We start from the raw sequence: 16,609 nt of genomic DNA on the forward strand, positions 1-16,609 counted from the left end.
ATGTAATTTTGCAAAGGAAAGCTACAGGGTAACCCTAAAAGGCCAAAACCCCAATGGTATTAAGCCAAAGGTGTGGCATGACAAAAATAATTGCAAGTGTCCGCTTACAATTATTTGTTGTTATTGCGAATGGTGATTTTTATAACCAATGTGTTGCTAATACCAAAGACTGTAAAAAAAGAAAATGTACAGTGTGCCTAATCTTTCGGAATATCCCTTGAACATGTTGAAAATGATACGGAAGAACACACCTTATGTTAAAAGGCCTTGTAATGCTTGTAATGTTGCACTGTTAATGTCTGTAAAAAGTACTGGAACTTTTCACAAGAGAAAAGACATTCCAGACCTGATGTGCTGTATAAAAAGGGAAACTGAGGCACCCTACCATATTGCTTTCACAGCAAAATGCCAAAATTCCTGTACTATGAACAACATAGGATGCAGGCAGTGATGTCTGTATCATCCCTTCCTGCATCAATTGTGCATTGGGGGTGTCACATTAGGAGTGTAATATAATAGCTCATTGAAAGCGGACAGGGCCAGAAAGAGTTAATTAACTCACAGATGGACCTGACCCATGTCGGAACTTTAAAGATTGGTTAGGAAGGTCTGTAAATGACTAGAGCTTTGAAATGCAGCCTGCATTGTTAGAGATAGAAGGGTAGATGTTTGCTCAGGCCTTGTGATGTAAGCAAACAAGTCTTGTCTATTGCTATAGCTTTGATTCAAAGATCAAAAAAGGAATATTAAGATTTAGGAAGATACTTGAGTGAAACAGTGACAGGTTTCAGAGCAGTAGCCGAATTATTGTCTATGGGTATGTCTACACTACCCGGGCAGTGATCGATCCAGCGGGGGTCGATTTATCGCGTCTAGTCGAGATGCGATAAATTGACCCCCCAAGCACTCTGACTCCTGCATCCCAGCGCCACGAGAGGCACAGGCGGAGTCGACGGGGGAGTGGCAGCAGTCAACTCACCACGGTAAGTCGATCTAAGTACGTCAACTTCAGCTATGTTATTCACCTAGCTGAAGTTGTGTAACTTAGCTCGATACCACCCCCTAGTGTAGACCAAGTCTATGTGTCTCTTTGAGGGTTGTGGTAACCTGTATCTGAACTGTTTAATGGATAAATTATCCTGCGCTAATTGCCATGGTGTTTGGGAGAAGGAAAGTTTAGCCAAAAGGCTGTAGGAAAGGTATAAAAACCCTGGGACGCAATCCTTCTTCATCTCAGATCTGCTTTGGGTTTCAAGAAGGGGAAACCCTGAGCCATAAAGACTGAGATTTCCCCCGTCACTGGAGTCACCCTGAATATAGACTATAACCTATGGACTATTTCTAAAAGGACTTTTGGCAACTACAAACTCATCTCTGCTGTGTACCAGAACGTCAAGAATTGAATTCAAGTCTGTCTGTATATTGGTCTTTTAACCAACACTCTCTCTCTTTTCTAATACATTTTAGTTTAGTTAATAAGAATTGGCTAATAGCGTGTATTTTTGGGTAAGATCTAAGTTATAATTGGACCGGGTATGTGGCTGATCCTTTGGGGTTAGAAGAGCCTTGTCTTTTATATGATGAGATAACAGTTTCAGTAATCATCATCATATCTGACGTGTGTCTGGATGGAGGCCTGAGGCTGGGTACTTTAAGGGGACTGCGTGGTTTGGACGTCTGAGTAACCAGTGAGGCAACACAGAGGCTGTTTTGGTAAATCTAAGTATTGAATATCCACCAGATTTTGGGGTTTGTGTGCCCCCTGTGTGCAGTTCTCCCTATTTGAGTGACCTCAGCTGGCACCCACGGGGAGCACCGTCACAGAGCCTCTGACACACTGTAAACCAAACACGCTGCTTCAGGTAGAATAAACAAACAGATTTATTAACTAGGAAGGTAGATTTAAGTGATTATAAGTCAAAGCACAACAGGTCAGATTTGGTCAAATGAAATAAAAGCAAAACGCATTCTACACTGATCTCAACACTTTCAGTTCCCTTACAAACTTCGATGCTTCTCACCACAGGCTGGCTGGGTGCCCTTGAGCCTGGCTCTCCCCTGTGATCAGCACTTCAGTTGCTTGGTGGTTGTGGTGTCTGTAGAGGTAGATGGAAGAAAGAGAGAAAGAGCATGGCAAAATGTCTCTCCCTTTTATCATGTGCGTTCTTTCCTCCAGGTTTTGCCCCCACCCCCTTCAGAGTCAGGTGGGCATTACCTCATCGCAGTCCCAAACTGACCAAAAGAAGGGGGGTGACTCCCGTGAGAGTCCAACAGACTCTTTTGTTGCTGCCTAGGCCAGTGTCCTTTGTTCCTGTGAGGCTGGGCTGGGTTTGTCCCACATATGCCCTGATGAGGTGTGAACTGCCTCTCTGCTTCTGCAGAGTTTAGCGTGGGCTTGCTTTAAGCCATGAGGACACATTTTCAGCCTCATAAGTATATACATGAAATTATAACCTATAACCTTACAGTAACATCGCTGTAATGGTTCCTATAACATCACTATAATAACCATGCTCAGTGTTTTATAAGCCTTCCAAAGACACCCGACATGCCAAACTTTGCATTGGACACCACACCACTGTCAACGTTCGACTCAGGACTCAGTTTTTCAGACCACTCTGTTTTATTAGCACATTTGCTGTCTGGTCCCCCTATCTGGGAAAGAGATTGGCCAGACCCCTCCACCCTCATGCTCCAGGGAGGGCGCTGGACCCAGCTGGGTCAGGAAGGAACCTCTGTCCCACTCCATAAGAGAGGATTGCTTTGTGGGGGGCACTGTGTGTGGGAGGGGGAACCCTCCTCTGCTCTGAGCTGCTGCTCCAGGGAGGCTAGACAGGCCTGTTGGAAAAGCTCAGGGAAGCCTGGGCACCTCTTGATACTATCATAAGCATCTTTCCCAATTCTGAACCTTAGCGTCCAGAAATCTGGGTGCCTAGCATGAACCTCCAAGCTTAATTACCAGCTTGGATCTTATCTCGCTGCCAACCAGACAGGATTACAGCGCCTGCCTCGCTCTGGTCCCCCAAACTTTCCCTGGAGGACCCAAGACCCAGAAGCTCTGAGTCCTACCAGCAAGGGAAATACCCACTTCCCTTCCCCTCCTCTCCACCAGACTTTCCTCTCTGGGCTACCTGAGAATACTGATGCAATCTCTTTACATCACAATACCAAGAAGCATGTCTCCTCTATTCCCCAAAGAAACAAACCCCAAATAAAAGGAAACAGAAATGATTCTCTCTCTTCCCCTCCCACCAACTCCCTGGTGCTGCAGAGCTTACCCTCCGTAGATCTAACACAAAGAGAATTCCCTTCCTTGTCCTTAACCTACCCAGAGAGAAAAACCTCAAACAAGTCTTAAAAAGAAAACTTTATATAAAAAGAAGAGAGAAAAAGACATCAAAATATTCTCTGTATCAAAGCATGACAATACAGGCTATTGCTTATAAGAAAATATGAATAACCAGTCTGATTCAAAAGATATCCAATTTGAAACATTCCAGCAAGCTGCACACATGTAAATACAACCGAACACATAAAAGCCTATATTGTTTTTCTACCTGTACTTACAATTTGGAAACAGAAGATTAGAAGATAGAAAGAACCTTCTCATAGCTGAGAGATAGACAAAAAAGATCCAGACCCCAAAAATTCCCTCCCTGACTTTGAAAAATCCGGTTTCCTGATTGGTCCTCTGGTCAGGTGTTTGGTTCCCTTTGTTAACCCTTTACGGTAAAACAAACCTTAACCCTTAGCTATCTGTTTATGACAGATGCCTCCTGAGATTTCCCCCTTTCCCAGCTGGTCTCTGGACTGAGCAGCTCCCATGTGGGAGGTGTTGTGGGGGTGGGGGACCAGGCAGCTGCAGGAGGGGATGTGGTTTGCTGGGCGTTGCAGGGATCTGGCTTTGCGCTGACCGTGGTAGATTTGGCCTGGAGATTGCAGACGAATCATCTGATGCAGAAGAAAGGGGCTGAGCACGTCACAGGCTTCCTGGGGCTGCAGTCCCTGGCACCGTTCCTCATTCTGGTCCTACTCGGGCCTCAGGCTTGGTGGAGCTGGGCACTGGGGTGTTAGTAGCAGCACTGAGGGGCCCCCCACTTCCCCATCATGGTGTCCGCTCTCGCCATCCTCTTCCTCTTCGGTGAGTATTGGAAACAGCCAGGGTGTGTTTCTTTGGGCAGAAAGTGAGACCAGAGTGTGTGTCCATGGTGCGGCAGGGTGGGGACGGGGGGAGATCTGAGACGAGGGTGTGTGTCCATGTGAAGTGGGGGGATCTGAGACCAGGGTGTAGGATCCAGTCGCTCTGGGATCTGGTCACTAACAAGCCATCTCTTCTCCAGGCTGCTGGCTGGCCGGGCACAGCAGAGTGTGGGGAGGTGAGTATCAGTCAGTGCAGAGGAGGGTAACATCAAGGACGGGAGAGGGAATGCATGGGGTGGGGTGGGGAAAAGAGGAACTGAGCCCTGAACCCTCCTGTAGCAGGGGGCTTTCCCTGCTCCTGCCCTGCAGGGCTTAAAACAGCCCTGGGGGAAGGTCGTGGCTGGGAGCTACTAAGCTGGGCGGATTGGGAAGTGGCTGCAGCTGGGCCATCTCCCAATCAGGCCATAGCTGGCCTGTATAAAGAGGCTGGGAGCCAGGCTCTCAGAAGTCTTCTTTTGCCTGCAGAGAGAGATGGGCTTGGCTGCAGGGAGCTGGACACGGGGTACCTGAGTGGAGCAGGGCTGGGGACAGGCTGGGGAGCTCTAGCCTGGAAAGCCCCAGGCTGTGGCCTAGCATTGGGCTAACAGGTACTGGGGGTTGCCGAGGGCAGTCCAGGGATAGGCCAAGGCAGCTGGTCCAAACCCCCCTTGCCAGTGCTGAGTGGCTGATGCTGCAGTCTGCCCCAGGGCGTGGGGGCTAGATGATCACTGGTGGTAGCCATATACTGAGGTGAAGTGGGAATAGTGGGTGGGGGTTCCCTGGGGAGGGGAGACCCTAAGACCGAGGGGTTACTGCCAGGGGGCAGCACCCCATGTAAAAAGGCACCGGGTCCAGGGAGGGGCATGGGGGCCAGAGGACAGGTGGATCACCAGCCTGCAGAGGGCGCTCCGGAGCTGGAATGAGCTAATTCCCAGGAGTCACCAGCAGGAGGTGTCGCAGGGGTGGGTCCGCTCGTCTACACTTCCCCAAAACTCAGCCTAAACTCTCCCTGTGACCTCAGTCCTGGCCCCATTCTTCTGTGCCCCCCACCTGCTGGAGTAACTAGGAGTCAAATCTGACTCCCAGGGTCTGATGATGCAGACGGGAACCGTCCCTGATTCAGTGTCCTGCCCCATCCCCCTCAGGCTGTGAGGATCGGCGGGGGGCAGGGACAGCAGGTGGATTTATTTCAGCTCTTACAAACGCTAACAGGGCCCATCCATGGGCTCTAAAGCCCCTCAGGGTAACCGAAACGTTCACGGTCAGTGCCGCCATGGGGGAGAAGCCTGCAGATCCACCCCCAACAACTCCCTCCCCTGCACTCACAGCCCCCACACCTCCTGGCCCGTGTTCCCAATGCTTGGGGAAAGGTGGGTCTTGTGCAACTTCCGCCGGTTGCACACGCTATTTCCAACCCTGGGGCGGGGGACAGAGCTGCAGGGGGCCACTGGTCAGGCTCCCTGGCTGGCCTCAGGTGTGGCCCGGGGGTGGGGGAGACATACTATCACTCCATAACAGAACAGAATTGTAGATCATATCCCAGCAACCCTGTCAAGATCATTGTAGCAGGTGAGGGGCTCGGCTGAGCACCCCAGCCCCACACCCAGCCAGGTCCTCAGGGGATCTCTGCACCAATGGGATGCCCAGCCAGGGAGCGGGAATGGAGTCACTGAGGCTGCGGGGTGAGGACGGGCCCCAGGAGTGAGTGACGGGGCCTGTGTCTCACGACCTGTCTGCTCCCCACTGCAGAGCCCAGCTACCCCAAACCCAGCATCTTCCTGAGCCCCAGCGGGGGGGTCTCCCTGGGAGAAGCCGTGGCCATCTGGTGTAAGGGGCAGCACCAGGGCGTGCGGTTCGTGCTGAATAAAGAGGGACGTCATTTCCCACCTGTGGATTCGGACGGGTTAGGGGCTGTGTTTCCCATCAGCAACGTGAGCCGGGAGGATGGCGGGAGCTACAACTGCTCCTATCACAGCCAATCGGAGCCGTTCACCGTGTTGGACCCCAGCGACCCCGTGGAGCTGGTGGTGAGAGGTGAGGTGCCCAGCTCCGCATCCCCGTTCTCGGCCCCATCCTCAGCCAGACCCTCATGGGGGCTCAGTGCCAATGGGATGCTCAGAGCCAGCTCTGCCCTGACCCAGAATAGGGGACGCCCAGCCAGGGAGCGGGGACAGAGTCACTTGGGGGTTCTCCAGCCAGGGCAGAGCAGCAGCCCTTGGAGACTCGGGGCAGGGAGGCTATTTTAACGCTGCCCTTTGTGCATGTGAATCGCTATTTAATCCAGTGATCCCCTCCCCTCTGTTCTCCAGGCCCCGCCCCAGGCAGTGCCCCAGCCTGAACTGAATGTGGCAGGGGCTGCAATGGTTGGTGGACATGGTACTGGGCTGGGACCCAGGAGATCTGGCCCAGCTCCTGGCATGGCCCCGGACTCTGTGTGATGGGAGCATGTTGCTGTTTTCAAAAGTGCCCTTCCTTGTACGGGGGCTCAGTCATTGGGAGGATGTCAGGCTGAGTGCCAACAAATCGAGACGCCCACAGTTAGTGGAGACATCTGCAAACACTGCCTCAATAGCGCTGGATCCCTTGTGCTGGGGGAGCATGTAGGGCCCCTGCCATGGTCAGGGCCCCTTTGTGCCAGGTGCTGCATAAACGCAGAGTGAAGAGACAGTCCCTGCCCCTGAGAGCTCACTAAGGAAAGTGAATCTGTCTGTGCCCCAGTTTCCCCCTGTGTATAATGGGAATAAAGACCCATTCCTGCCTCTCGGGAGGTCAGGAGGGCTGACTCCCTTCCTGGGTTGAGCTCGGACCCTGCGGTCCTGTGCGCCAGAGACCAGCCTGTGAGTCACTCTGTGCTTGGTTGGAGGAGGTGGGGGGTCAGATGCAGGGAATGAGGCAGGGTCCACACATGGGCATATGAGGATCCCAAGAACTAGTCTGTGGGGCTGGGAGCCCAGCTTGCAAGGCCTGGATTCTAGAGCGGGTGGGAACTCTGGAATCTGTGAGAGAATCTCTGCCTGGGGGCCCCAGGATCTGTCCATGGCTGCAGCCGGCCAGGGCTGGGTTGGTGCCCGGGTCTGGCTCTCACAGCCTGTCTCTTGTGCGCAGATCCCGGCTTATCCAGACCCTCCATCTCCCTTAGCCCGGCTGGGGTCACCGCCCTAGGGGCAGACGTCACCATCCAGTGTCAGGGACAGCGCCAGGATGTGAGGTTCTTCCTGCACAAGGCTGGAGACCTGAACCCGCAGCGACACATGGACCCTGCTGGGGCTGGGGCCAAGTTCCGCATCCCCACCGTGGGCCAGCAGCACAGAGGGAGCTACAGCTGCAGCTACCGACCCCTATCAAAGCCCTTCATCTCCTCTCTGCTCCTGTATCTATTGGGGGGGCGGGGGATACAGTGGGGGTGCAGGACCCTGTGGCTTCCCCAGGATCCCGCTGGGGTGGGCTCGCTGTGGGAAGCGCACGGAGGGGCAGAGGATGCTGAATGCTCCAAGGAGAGACCCAGGAGGTGAAGATGTGTGAGCTTCTTGCCCTGAACAAGTCTGCTCCAAGGGAGAGGAGGCTCCACAAAGTCCTGCCTGGCTTTGTGGGGAGCAGTTCCAGAGCATCGCCCGGGGACTCCGTGACAGTGAGGGACAGGACCTGAGCCTGTAACCTGAGCCAGGTGGGGGGGACAGGGTCAGCACCAAGACGGACAAAGGAAGGGGCCGGCTGGAGGGAGTTGGGTGAGTTCAGTTTCGGTTTTGGGCTGGGTGGTTGGAATTCCGGGAATCCCAAGCTGGGGTTTAAGCTTCCTGAACCCCCAGAAGGACCAGATTGAGGGGTCCTGGTTGTGCCTACAAGCTCTGCTGTAGCCTGTGTTCCTGTTGTCCAATAAACCTTCTGTTTTACTGGCTGGCTGAGAATCACTGAGTCCCAGGAAGAGGGGTGCAGAGCCTGATCCCCCCATACTCCGTGACAGAATGTGATGGTGGGGGTGGGGGCTGGGCAGCTGCAGGAGGGGATGTGGTTTGCTGCGCGCTGCAGGGAACTGGCTTTGCTCTGACCGCGGTAGATTTGGCCTGGAGACTGCAGAGAAACCATCTGATGGGGAAGAAAGGGGCCGAGTGCATCACGGGCTTCCTGGGGCTGCAGCCCCTGGCGCAGTTCCTCATTCCCCTTGCACTCGGGCCTCAGGCTCTGTGGAGCTGGGCACCGGGGTGTTGGTGGCAGCACTGAGGGGCCCCCACTGCCCCTGTCATGGCGTCTGCTCTGACCGTCCTCCTCCTCGGTGAGTATCGGAGACAGCCAGAGCGTGTGCCCATGGGGGGATCTGAGCCCAGGGTGTAGGATCCAGTTGCTCTGGGATCTGGTCCCTAACGGCCCGTCTCCTTTCCAGGTTGCTGGCTGGCCAGGTGGAGCAGGGTGTTGGGAGGTGAGTATCTGTGGGGAATGGGGCAGCTGGGGGAATTTCCACGTTAAGGATGAGGGATGTGGGTGAGGGGTGAGGGGCGCAGATCCACCACAGGGATGATCCTGTCGGACCTCTGCTCCCCTCCACACCCAGAGGTGGGGACTGAGGCCTCGCCCCACTCATTACAGGGATGGGCACCACACAGGGTGAATTCACCTGCACTCAAAGCTCTGCCCCCCAGGAAATACAGAGTGAAGCAGCCATCCCGCAGCGCCCCCGCACTGTGCCCGGGGAGCTGGCAGGAGCCCAGGGAACAGGTCAGGCAGAGCAGGGCTGTAAGATGTGGACACGCAGAGGGACTGGAGCAAGGCCCCGTTGTGTCTCACGCTCGACTTGCTGCACACGCGCGTCACTGCTTTGCTCATGGGTCAGACTCAGCCCGGCCCGGCGGTCAGGACTTCCCCTGAACGGCTTTGGGAATATCCCGTCCCCAAAGGGGCCATGCAGAGCGGAGCTAAATCCCCAGAAGCAGAAAGCAGTTTGGGGCAGAGCAGAGCAGGAGTTTGAGCCCCAGGGGTGGACAGGAAAATGTTAGAACAACCAGGAGATTTTGCAAATGTGTTTTTTGGAGCCTTTGCTCAAAGGACTCAGATTTGTCCCACGAACCCCACCCCTCCCCCACCCCACACTCCTGTGCACACAGCTCGTTGCCGGACAATTGGAGTCAATGTGTTTATTTAGAATATTTTAAAGAATAATCCATGTTCAGCCCAACTCCAGCAGAGCTGCAGCTCGGCTACAATGTTAGAAAAACAGGAGGGTGACTCTGATCTCAGCCCCCCCAGGGTCAATCCGGAGTCACCCCTGACTGCTGCGGGGACAGGGCTGAATTGACCCTGGAGAACTGAAGGAATCTGAGACTGGAAATCTCCTTTCCCCCTCCTGTGTCTCACCCCGGCTGTGAGCCGTGGGGCTGGGCTGCACCCCAGGGAGGGGCGGAGGGCAAACCGCTGGAGCGACAGATGGGCAGAGGATTGAATCAGACGGACGTGGTTTGTGTCACCCCCACTTACTGCCTGTTTGTTTGTGACTCCAGAGGGGTCCTACCCCAAACCCTCCATCTCCGTCAGCCCCGGTGGGGTGATCCCCATGGGGGGAAATGTCACCATTCGGTGTCGCCATCAGCGCCTGGGCATAAGGTTCCTCCTCTACAAGGATGGAGATGGGAACTATACGAATTTCACAGACCCTGCCGGCTCTGAGGCTGAATTTCCCATCACCAGCGCCAGACGGGAACACGGGGGCAGCTACGCCTGTCGTTATAGCAACAGAAAAGGAAACACTGGCTACTCGGAGCCCAGTGACCCTGTGCAGATCATTGTAGCAGGTGAGGGGCCCAGCCCGGCACCTCGGCTCCCAGCCCCACACCCAGCCAGGCCGCAGGGGGTCTCCGTGAGCCCTGGCACCCAATGGATGGGACATCCAGCCAGTCTGGGGGTGGGGGGATCTCGGCCCCCTGGAGCTGGGCATGTGGAGAGGGAGGAGATCTCAGGTGGTTCCCTTGGTGCCCTGGATCCCAGGGGTGACGCTGACCCTGTCTGCCCCATCGCTGACGCTCCACGCTGGGGATGGGGCGCAGTGTCTCTGCCGGGGTCTGTTTCTCGCCCTGTCTCCCTGCCACTGCAGAGCTCAGCTCCCCCAAACCCTCCATCAGGCTCGCTCAGCCCCAGCGGGGGGGTCGTTCTGGGGGGAGCTGTGACCGTCCGGTGTCGGGGTCAGCGCTGGCGTCTGGAGTTTGTTCTGTACAAGGCAGGGGCCAGGAATGCAGCAGCGCAGGGCAGGGACTCGGCTGGGTCAAATTTCCCATCCCCAAAGTGAGCCGGGAAGAGGGAGGCAGCTACACCTGCTATTATCCCCCCAGCTCAGATCCCGACACCTGGTCAGAGCCCAGCAACACCTGCAGCTGGTTGTAGCAGGGGAGGGGTCCAGCTCAGCATCCCCACTCCCAGCCCCACAGGGCAGCTCCATGCCAGTGGGACACTCAGAGCCAGGCTCTGCCCTGATCCCTAGGCCCAGCAGAGAGGACACCTGGCCGGGGACGGGGAACGGAATCACGGGGGGGTCCTAGCCAGGGGGGAGCAGCCTTCTACCCTGCACATGGTCTGAGGCTGCCCTGGTCACCGCGGTGTCGGGCCTGCCAGTCGAGCATTAAGCGATGTGGCCCCGTCTGTCCCAGGCAGGTCGTTCTCTCTCATCCTCTCCCCGGGGGAGGTCTGTGCCCACTGCGGAGCGTCTGGTCTGGGGCGGTTTGGGGGGTCAATGGCCGCGCTGCCCTGGGTCAATAACGGAGCAGGCCGGCCGGGGGAGGGCGCCTGGCCTTGGAGCTGGAGATGGAGAGGTTTGGGGGGCCCTTGGCTGCTGGGGAAGCTCATTCTCAGCCTGGCCCCGGCACTAGAGGAAGTTCTGTCTCCGGCCCAGATGAGCGTGACCCTAATTGTGGCCAGGCCGGAGGCAGGAAGCTGCCACCCTGGGGTCACCCCAGAGCTGTGGGCTGTTGTTGGGTGTCTGCCGTGCAGTTGGGGGCCGGCGAGCGGCACCTGGGTTAGCTCTGATGGAGCTGAAAACAGCAATGGAGCCGTGGGCGAGCAGGACTAGCGTGTGCACCCGGCGCCCTGGGCGGCTTGTCCTCGAGCAGCCAGCCCCCAGGTGACTGCAGCTAGCATGTCCGTGCCCACATGCCCCCAGGGCAGGCCAGATGCAGGGAATGAGGCAGAGGCCACACACAGGGCATATGAGGATCCCAAGAACTAGGAAGCCGCGGTTCCGTGTCTGTGGGGCTGGGAGCCCAGTTTGCAGGACAGGGATTCTAGTGGGGGAAACTCTGGGATCTGGGAGAGAATCTCTGTCCAGGGTCCTCTGGATGTGCCCAGGGCTGGGGTGGGCTGGGGAGGCCGGGGCCTGGGCCTGTCTCCTGTGCTCAGATTCCAGTTTACCCAGACCCAACATCTCCCTCAGCCCCACTGGGGTCATTCCCCCAGGAGCAAACATCATCATCCGGTGTCAGGGGCAGCGCTGGGAAGTGAGGTTCTTCCTGCACAAGGCTGGAGACCTGAATCCGCAGCGACACATGGACCCTGCTGGGGCCGAGGCCGAGTTCCGCATCCCCACCATGGGCCGGCAGCACGGAGGGAGCTACAGCTGCAGCTACCAGCCCCGGTCAGAGCCCTTCGTCTCCTCGCAGCCCAGTGACACCGTGGAGGGGCCCAGCTCGGTGTCCCTGCTCCCAACCCCTCACCCATGAGATCCTTAGGGGCGGGGAGGTGGGAAGGCTCTGCACTGATGGGACACTCGGAGCCAGGCTCTGCCCTGGGCCAGCAGAGGGGACAATTGGTCAGAGAGTGGGGACAGTCACTGGGAAGTTCCCCAGCTGGGCAGAGCAGCAGCAGCTGGAGATTCAGGGCTGAAGGGGGTGGAGATTCCTTCCTCTGGGGCCGGGCAGGGGTGGTTGGTGGAATCTGCCTTTGAACCCACTGTGGAAACAGGTCGTGATTCCCAGGGGCTGGGGTTGGCTGTGAGGGATGGGGCGGTGACTCTGGGTGGGTAGGGGCCAGACATCAGGAGGAGGGGCAGCCCCCTAGGCAGGGCCGTCCTTAGCCATAGGCAGAACAGGCAGCCGCCTAGGGCACCACTCTGCTGGGACAGACGGGAAGCAGTGGAGCATGTAAGAGCAGGGCTGTTGGGTCCTAGAGAGAGATGAATGCAGCACAGTCTGAGGGAGGGGATTGGCTGCTGGGGTCTCTGGGAAGGGGTGGGGGAAGGAACTCACCTGTAGGGTGACCAGATGTCCCGATTTTATAGGGCCAGTCCCAATTTTGGGGTCTTTTTCTTATATAGGCTCCTATTACCCCCCCAACCCCCGTCCTGGTTTTTCACACTTGCTGTCTGGTCACCCTAAGTGGTGGTAATTGATACCTATATAAGACAAAGCCCCAAATATTGGGACTGGCCCTATAAAATCAGGATATCTGGATCTGGACACCCTAGCTGGAAAGCGCGTTTCTCCCCCGGGCTGGCAATGATCCATCTCATCTGGGGGGAGCTGCAAAGGGCAGGATGAGCTGCTGTGGCTCCATGGGTGACCCGTCCCTAAGATCAGATGCTGTGCTAATTTCACCATGGTCAGTTGGACTGGCGGTGGTGCCCATTGGCATGTGATCGGACCTGAGGGTTTGCTGCTGCTGTTGCCACTCTGCACCCCAAGAGGTGGATTTTGGGGTCTGGCAGTTTTCCACCTATCTCCTCCTCTACTGCAGCTGTTGGACTAGCAGGCTAGGGGGTGAGCCAAGCATGAAAGCAGTACTGTGTTTCCATTTAGATTGTGATTTAACAAATTTGGTCCCCAAAAATGCTTGCTTACAATCCTGAATTCAATTTCAATATATATTTTTTAAAATCAATATCTTAGCCAAAAACAGAAAATTAAGCTGACAATTATTTGTGACAAGTTTGGTATGGGGAAGGGAGTGGGCCAGTTTTTATCAGAGAAACAAAAAATGTTGACTGACTTTCCTATATCTGTTACTGCTAAATAGAGCCCTCCAACAACTGTAATATGCTCATTTCCTTACTAATGTATAGAGAAGGGGTCGGCAACCTACGGCACACGTGTCCAAGTTGGCACGCGAGCTGATTTTTGATAGCACGCAACGGCAGGCTGAGTGGCTGAGCCCACCACTGCTCTGGGGTTCTGGCAGCTCCCCCATTGCCACCTGGGATCCTGGCCACTGGCCCCACTCAGCACCCACTGCTGGCCTGGGGACCCCCAAGGAACCCCAGGCTGGCAGCGGGCCAAGAAGGCCGGTGGCTGAGACCCTGGCTGAGCCATTCAACCTGCTGTCGGCCTGGGGTTCCATTCACTCAGTTGGTAGTGGGCTGCGCAGGACTAAATTCAACGAAATAGGAAAAGAAGAGCAACTAATGACAAAGTGCAAGAACCTAGAGCAGTGGTCCCCAACCTTTTTTGTCTGGCGCCTGCCAGACAAAGGACCGTGGCAGTGGACGAGCATCCGCCAAAATGCCACCGAAATTCAGCAGCATTTCAGCGGCAATGCTTCTGGATGACGCTACTTATCGGCAGCAAGCGGCGTCATGCAGAGGCATCGCCGCCGAAATGCCGCCGAATTTTGCTGGCATTTCAGCAGATGCTTGTCCACCGACCAGTATGCAGGTGCACTGAGAGGCCCCTGCGGGTGCCATGGCACCCACGGGCACCGCGCTGGGGACCCCTGACCTAGAAAGCCTCCTGAAGCACGGCTATCGTTTTGATTTAAATGGACTTGAACTGTATGAAGAATTGAGTATACTGTCATCCGTGTTGCCACATCCAAAATCAATGATGGACATTGTACAGTTTATTCATACCAGCAAACTTGTTGACATATATCCTAATGGGTACATTGCCACTCGTATTCTACTGACAATTCCTGTAACAGTAGCATCAGGAGAACGGAGTTTCTCAAAACTAAAGCTCATTAAAAAAAAAACTACTTCCACTCTACAAGGAGTCAGGAACACTTGACTGGTCTTGCTATTCTTGCAATCGAACAAGACATCACCATGTCTTTGTCATACGATGACATTATTCCTGATTTTGCAGCCAAAAAAGCCAGAACAATTGCTTTTAATTAAAAACAAATCCTTGTTTCAATACCTCTTCATATAAATTTCCAATAAAATGTTGACAAATTAAAAAAATTATATTATTGGCATCATTCTGTCAAATCAGAATTTTTTCTATAGTGCTCCCTCTTTAGTGCTCGTCCATCAGCATTACAGTGTGCTTAACTACGTTAAACTGTTTTTAATAACATGCATGTGGCAAGTTTTCCAATACTGTAAGCTTATGCTTGTTTTGCTAAGAGCAAGACAGGCATGGGGGCACCCGTTTAATAATCCCGCCTAGGGCACCATAAATCCTAAGGATGGCCCTGCCCCTAGGGCTCTGGGCAGTGCCCAACTGTGGGGGGCAGCAGGTGACATACCAGCTCCCCCTGCGCGCACTGCCTGGCTGTGTTTTGGCAGCAGCTGAGATACCCCTGGGCTGGGCTCACTGCACAGCAGACGGGCTGGAGCACAGGCACCTGTGGGGGTGGGCAGAGGGATCCTATGGGGACAGAGAGCTGGGGTGGTTCCCTGTTCTCAGGGTCTTAGCCCCCCAGGCTCTGATTGTTCCCATCCCCTGCCTGGTGTTGGCTGTCTCAGGGGGCAATTCGTCCACCTGGGAGCCCCTTCCCCACTGAAGCCGAGGCTCAGCCCCCCGGGGAAGTCTCACCTGAGGGCGTCTGGCCCCGAGGAGGCCCCACGGCCGCGGTGCCTGGGAGACCCCCAGAGGGGGGCTGGGCCAGATCTGCCGGATGGGGGGTTAAGGGCTCTGCTCCCAGGGCAGCGCCAGCTGCTGATCTCCCTGTCTGAGCCACCGAGTGACTCTCCCCTTCCCCCCACAGCAGCCCTCCTGGATTTTACCGACACCAACATCGTCCGCCTGGCGCTGAGCGCTGTGGTTCTGCTCGTCCTGGGGCTGATCCTGGCAGATGCCTATTACAGCTGCCCATGTGGGGCACCCTAGGTGAGGTGACCCCACCCTCTTCTGTGTCCATTGCTCTCCCCAGGGGCTGGGCCCAGGGTGACATGGGCCCCTCTAACACACCATCTCTCTGAGCCCCTAGGAGCCTGGATCCAGCTGTGCAGGGAAGAGAATCTCCCCACGGGACAAGTGGATTCCCCATGGGGTGCGGAGACACTGGCACAAACGCCCTGCCCCCAAGCACCCCTGTCTCGGAGAATCCCCCCACCAAACAGCTCCCGAGTTGACAGCGGTGTGACGGGTTCAGTCACAGAGACCCCCTTGGGACTGTCACCTGATGTGCTGAGACTCCCTCTGAGCCTTCTTTCTCTGCCACTTTGGGTCTCCAGAAACCTGCCTTGTGAGCAGAACATGCAAGCCTGCTGCAAACACAGACCCAGGGTCTGAATTGTGCCCCCAAAGCTGCACTTAACTGAAAACAGCTTAAGAAGTGCTCCTGTCTTCAGCACCCAGACACTCGGCTCCCAATGGGATCCAAGCCCCAAATAAATCCATTTTACTCTGTAAAGCTTGTACAGGATAAACTCATAAATTGTCCACTCTCTATAACACTGCTAGAGAGAGATGCACAGCTGTTTGCTCCCCCAGGTGTTAATCCCTTACTCTGGGTTAATTAATAAACTAAAGTGATTTTATTAAGTATAAAAAGGAGGATTTAAGTGGTTTTTAGTAATAACAGACAGAATAAAGTAAGTTACCAAGCAAAATAAAACACAACACACAAGTCTAAGCCTAATAACATTTAAGAAACTGATTACAGGTAAATCTCACCCTCTGAGATGTTGCAATAAGCTTCTTTCACAGCCTAGACTGCTTCCTACTCTGGGCCCGACCCTCTCCCCTGGTACAGCCCTTCTTAGCTCCAGCTCAGGTGGTAAGTAGGGGATTTCTCATGACTGGCAGCCCCCTTTGTTCAGTTCCACCCCCTTTTATAGCTTTGGCCCAAGGCGGGAATCCTTTGTCTCTCTCTCTGGGTTCCCAGCCCTCCTTCTAAATGGAAAAGCACCAGGTTTAAGATGGATTCCAGTTCAGGTGACGTGATCACATGTCACTGTAAGACTTCCTTCTTCATAGCTTAGTACAGGGGTAGGCAACCTATGGCACGCGCCGAAGGCACCACACGAGCTAATTTTCAGTGGCACTCACACTGCCCAGGTCCTGGCCACCGGTCCGGGGAGCTCTGCATTTTAATTGAATTTTAAATGAAGCTGCTTAAACATTTTAAAAACCTTATTTATTTTACATACAGCAATAGTTTAGTTCTATATTACAGACTTATAGAAAGAGACCTTCTAAAAACATTAAAATGTATGACTGGCACGCGAAACCTTCAGGTAGAGTGAATAACTGAAGACTCGGCACAGCACTTCTGAAAGGTTGCCGACCCCTGGCCT

At 54.9% G+C, this 16,609-nt stretch overlaps 1 protein-coding gene across 1 annotated transcript in view; it reads left to right on the forward strand.

Moving 5' to 3' along the window:
- The window catches only part of LOC116834907 (immunoglobulin superfamily member 1-like), a 123,353-nt gene that overhangs the window by 83,702 nt on the left and 23,042 nt on the right, over positions 1 to 16,609 (forward strand). Inside the window, exons 5-10 of the mRNA XM_075070525.1 lie at positions 5,929 to 6,213; positions 7,285 to 7,549; positions 8,558 to 8,593; positions 9,703 to 9,959; positions 11,611 to 11,817; positions 15,076 to 15,183. Coding sequence (XP_074926626.1) covers positions 5,929 to 6,213; positions 7,285 to 7,549; positions 8,558 to 8,593; positions 9,703 to 9,959; positions 11,611 to 11,817; positions 15,076 to 15,183 — 1,158 coding nt within the window. The remainder of the gene's footprint in view (positions 1 to 5,928; positions 6,214 to 7,284; positions 7,550 to 8,557; positions 8,594 to 9,702; positions 9,960 to 11,610; positions 11,818 to 15,075; positions 15,184 to 16,609) is intronic.

This window comes from Chelonoidis abingdonii, chromosome 11 (assembly GCF_003597395.2).
Source record: "Chelonoidis abingdonii isolate Lonesome George chromosome 11, CheloAbing_2.0, whole genome shotgun sequence".
Lineage (NCBI taxonomy): Eukaryota > Metazoa > Chordata > Testudines > Testudinidae > Chelonoidis > Chelonoidis abingdonii.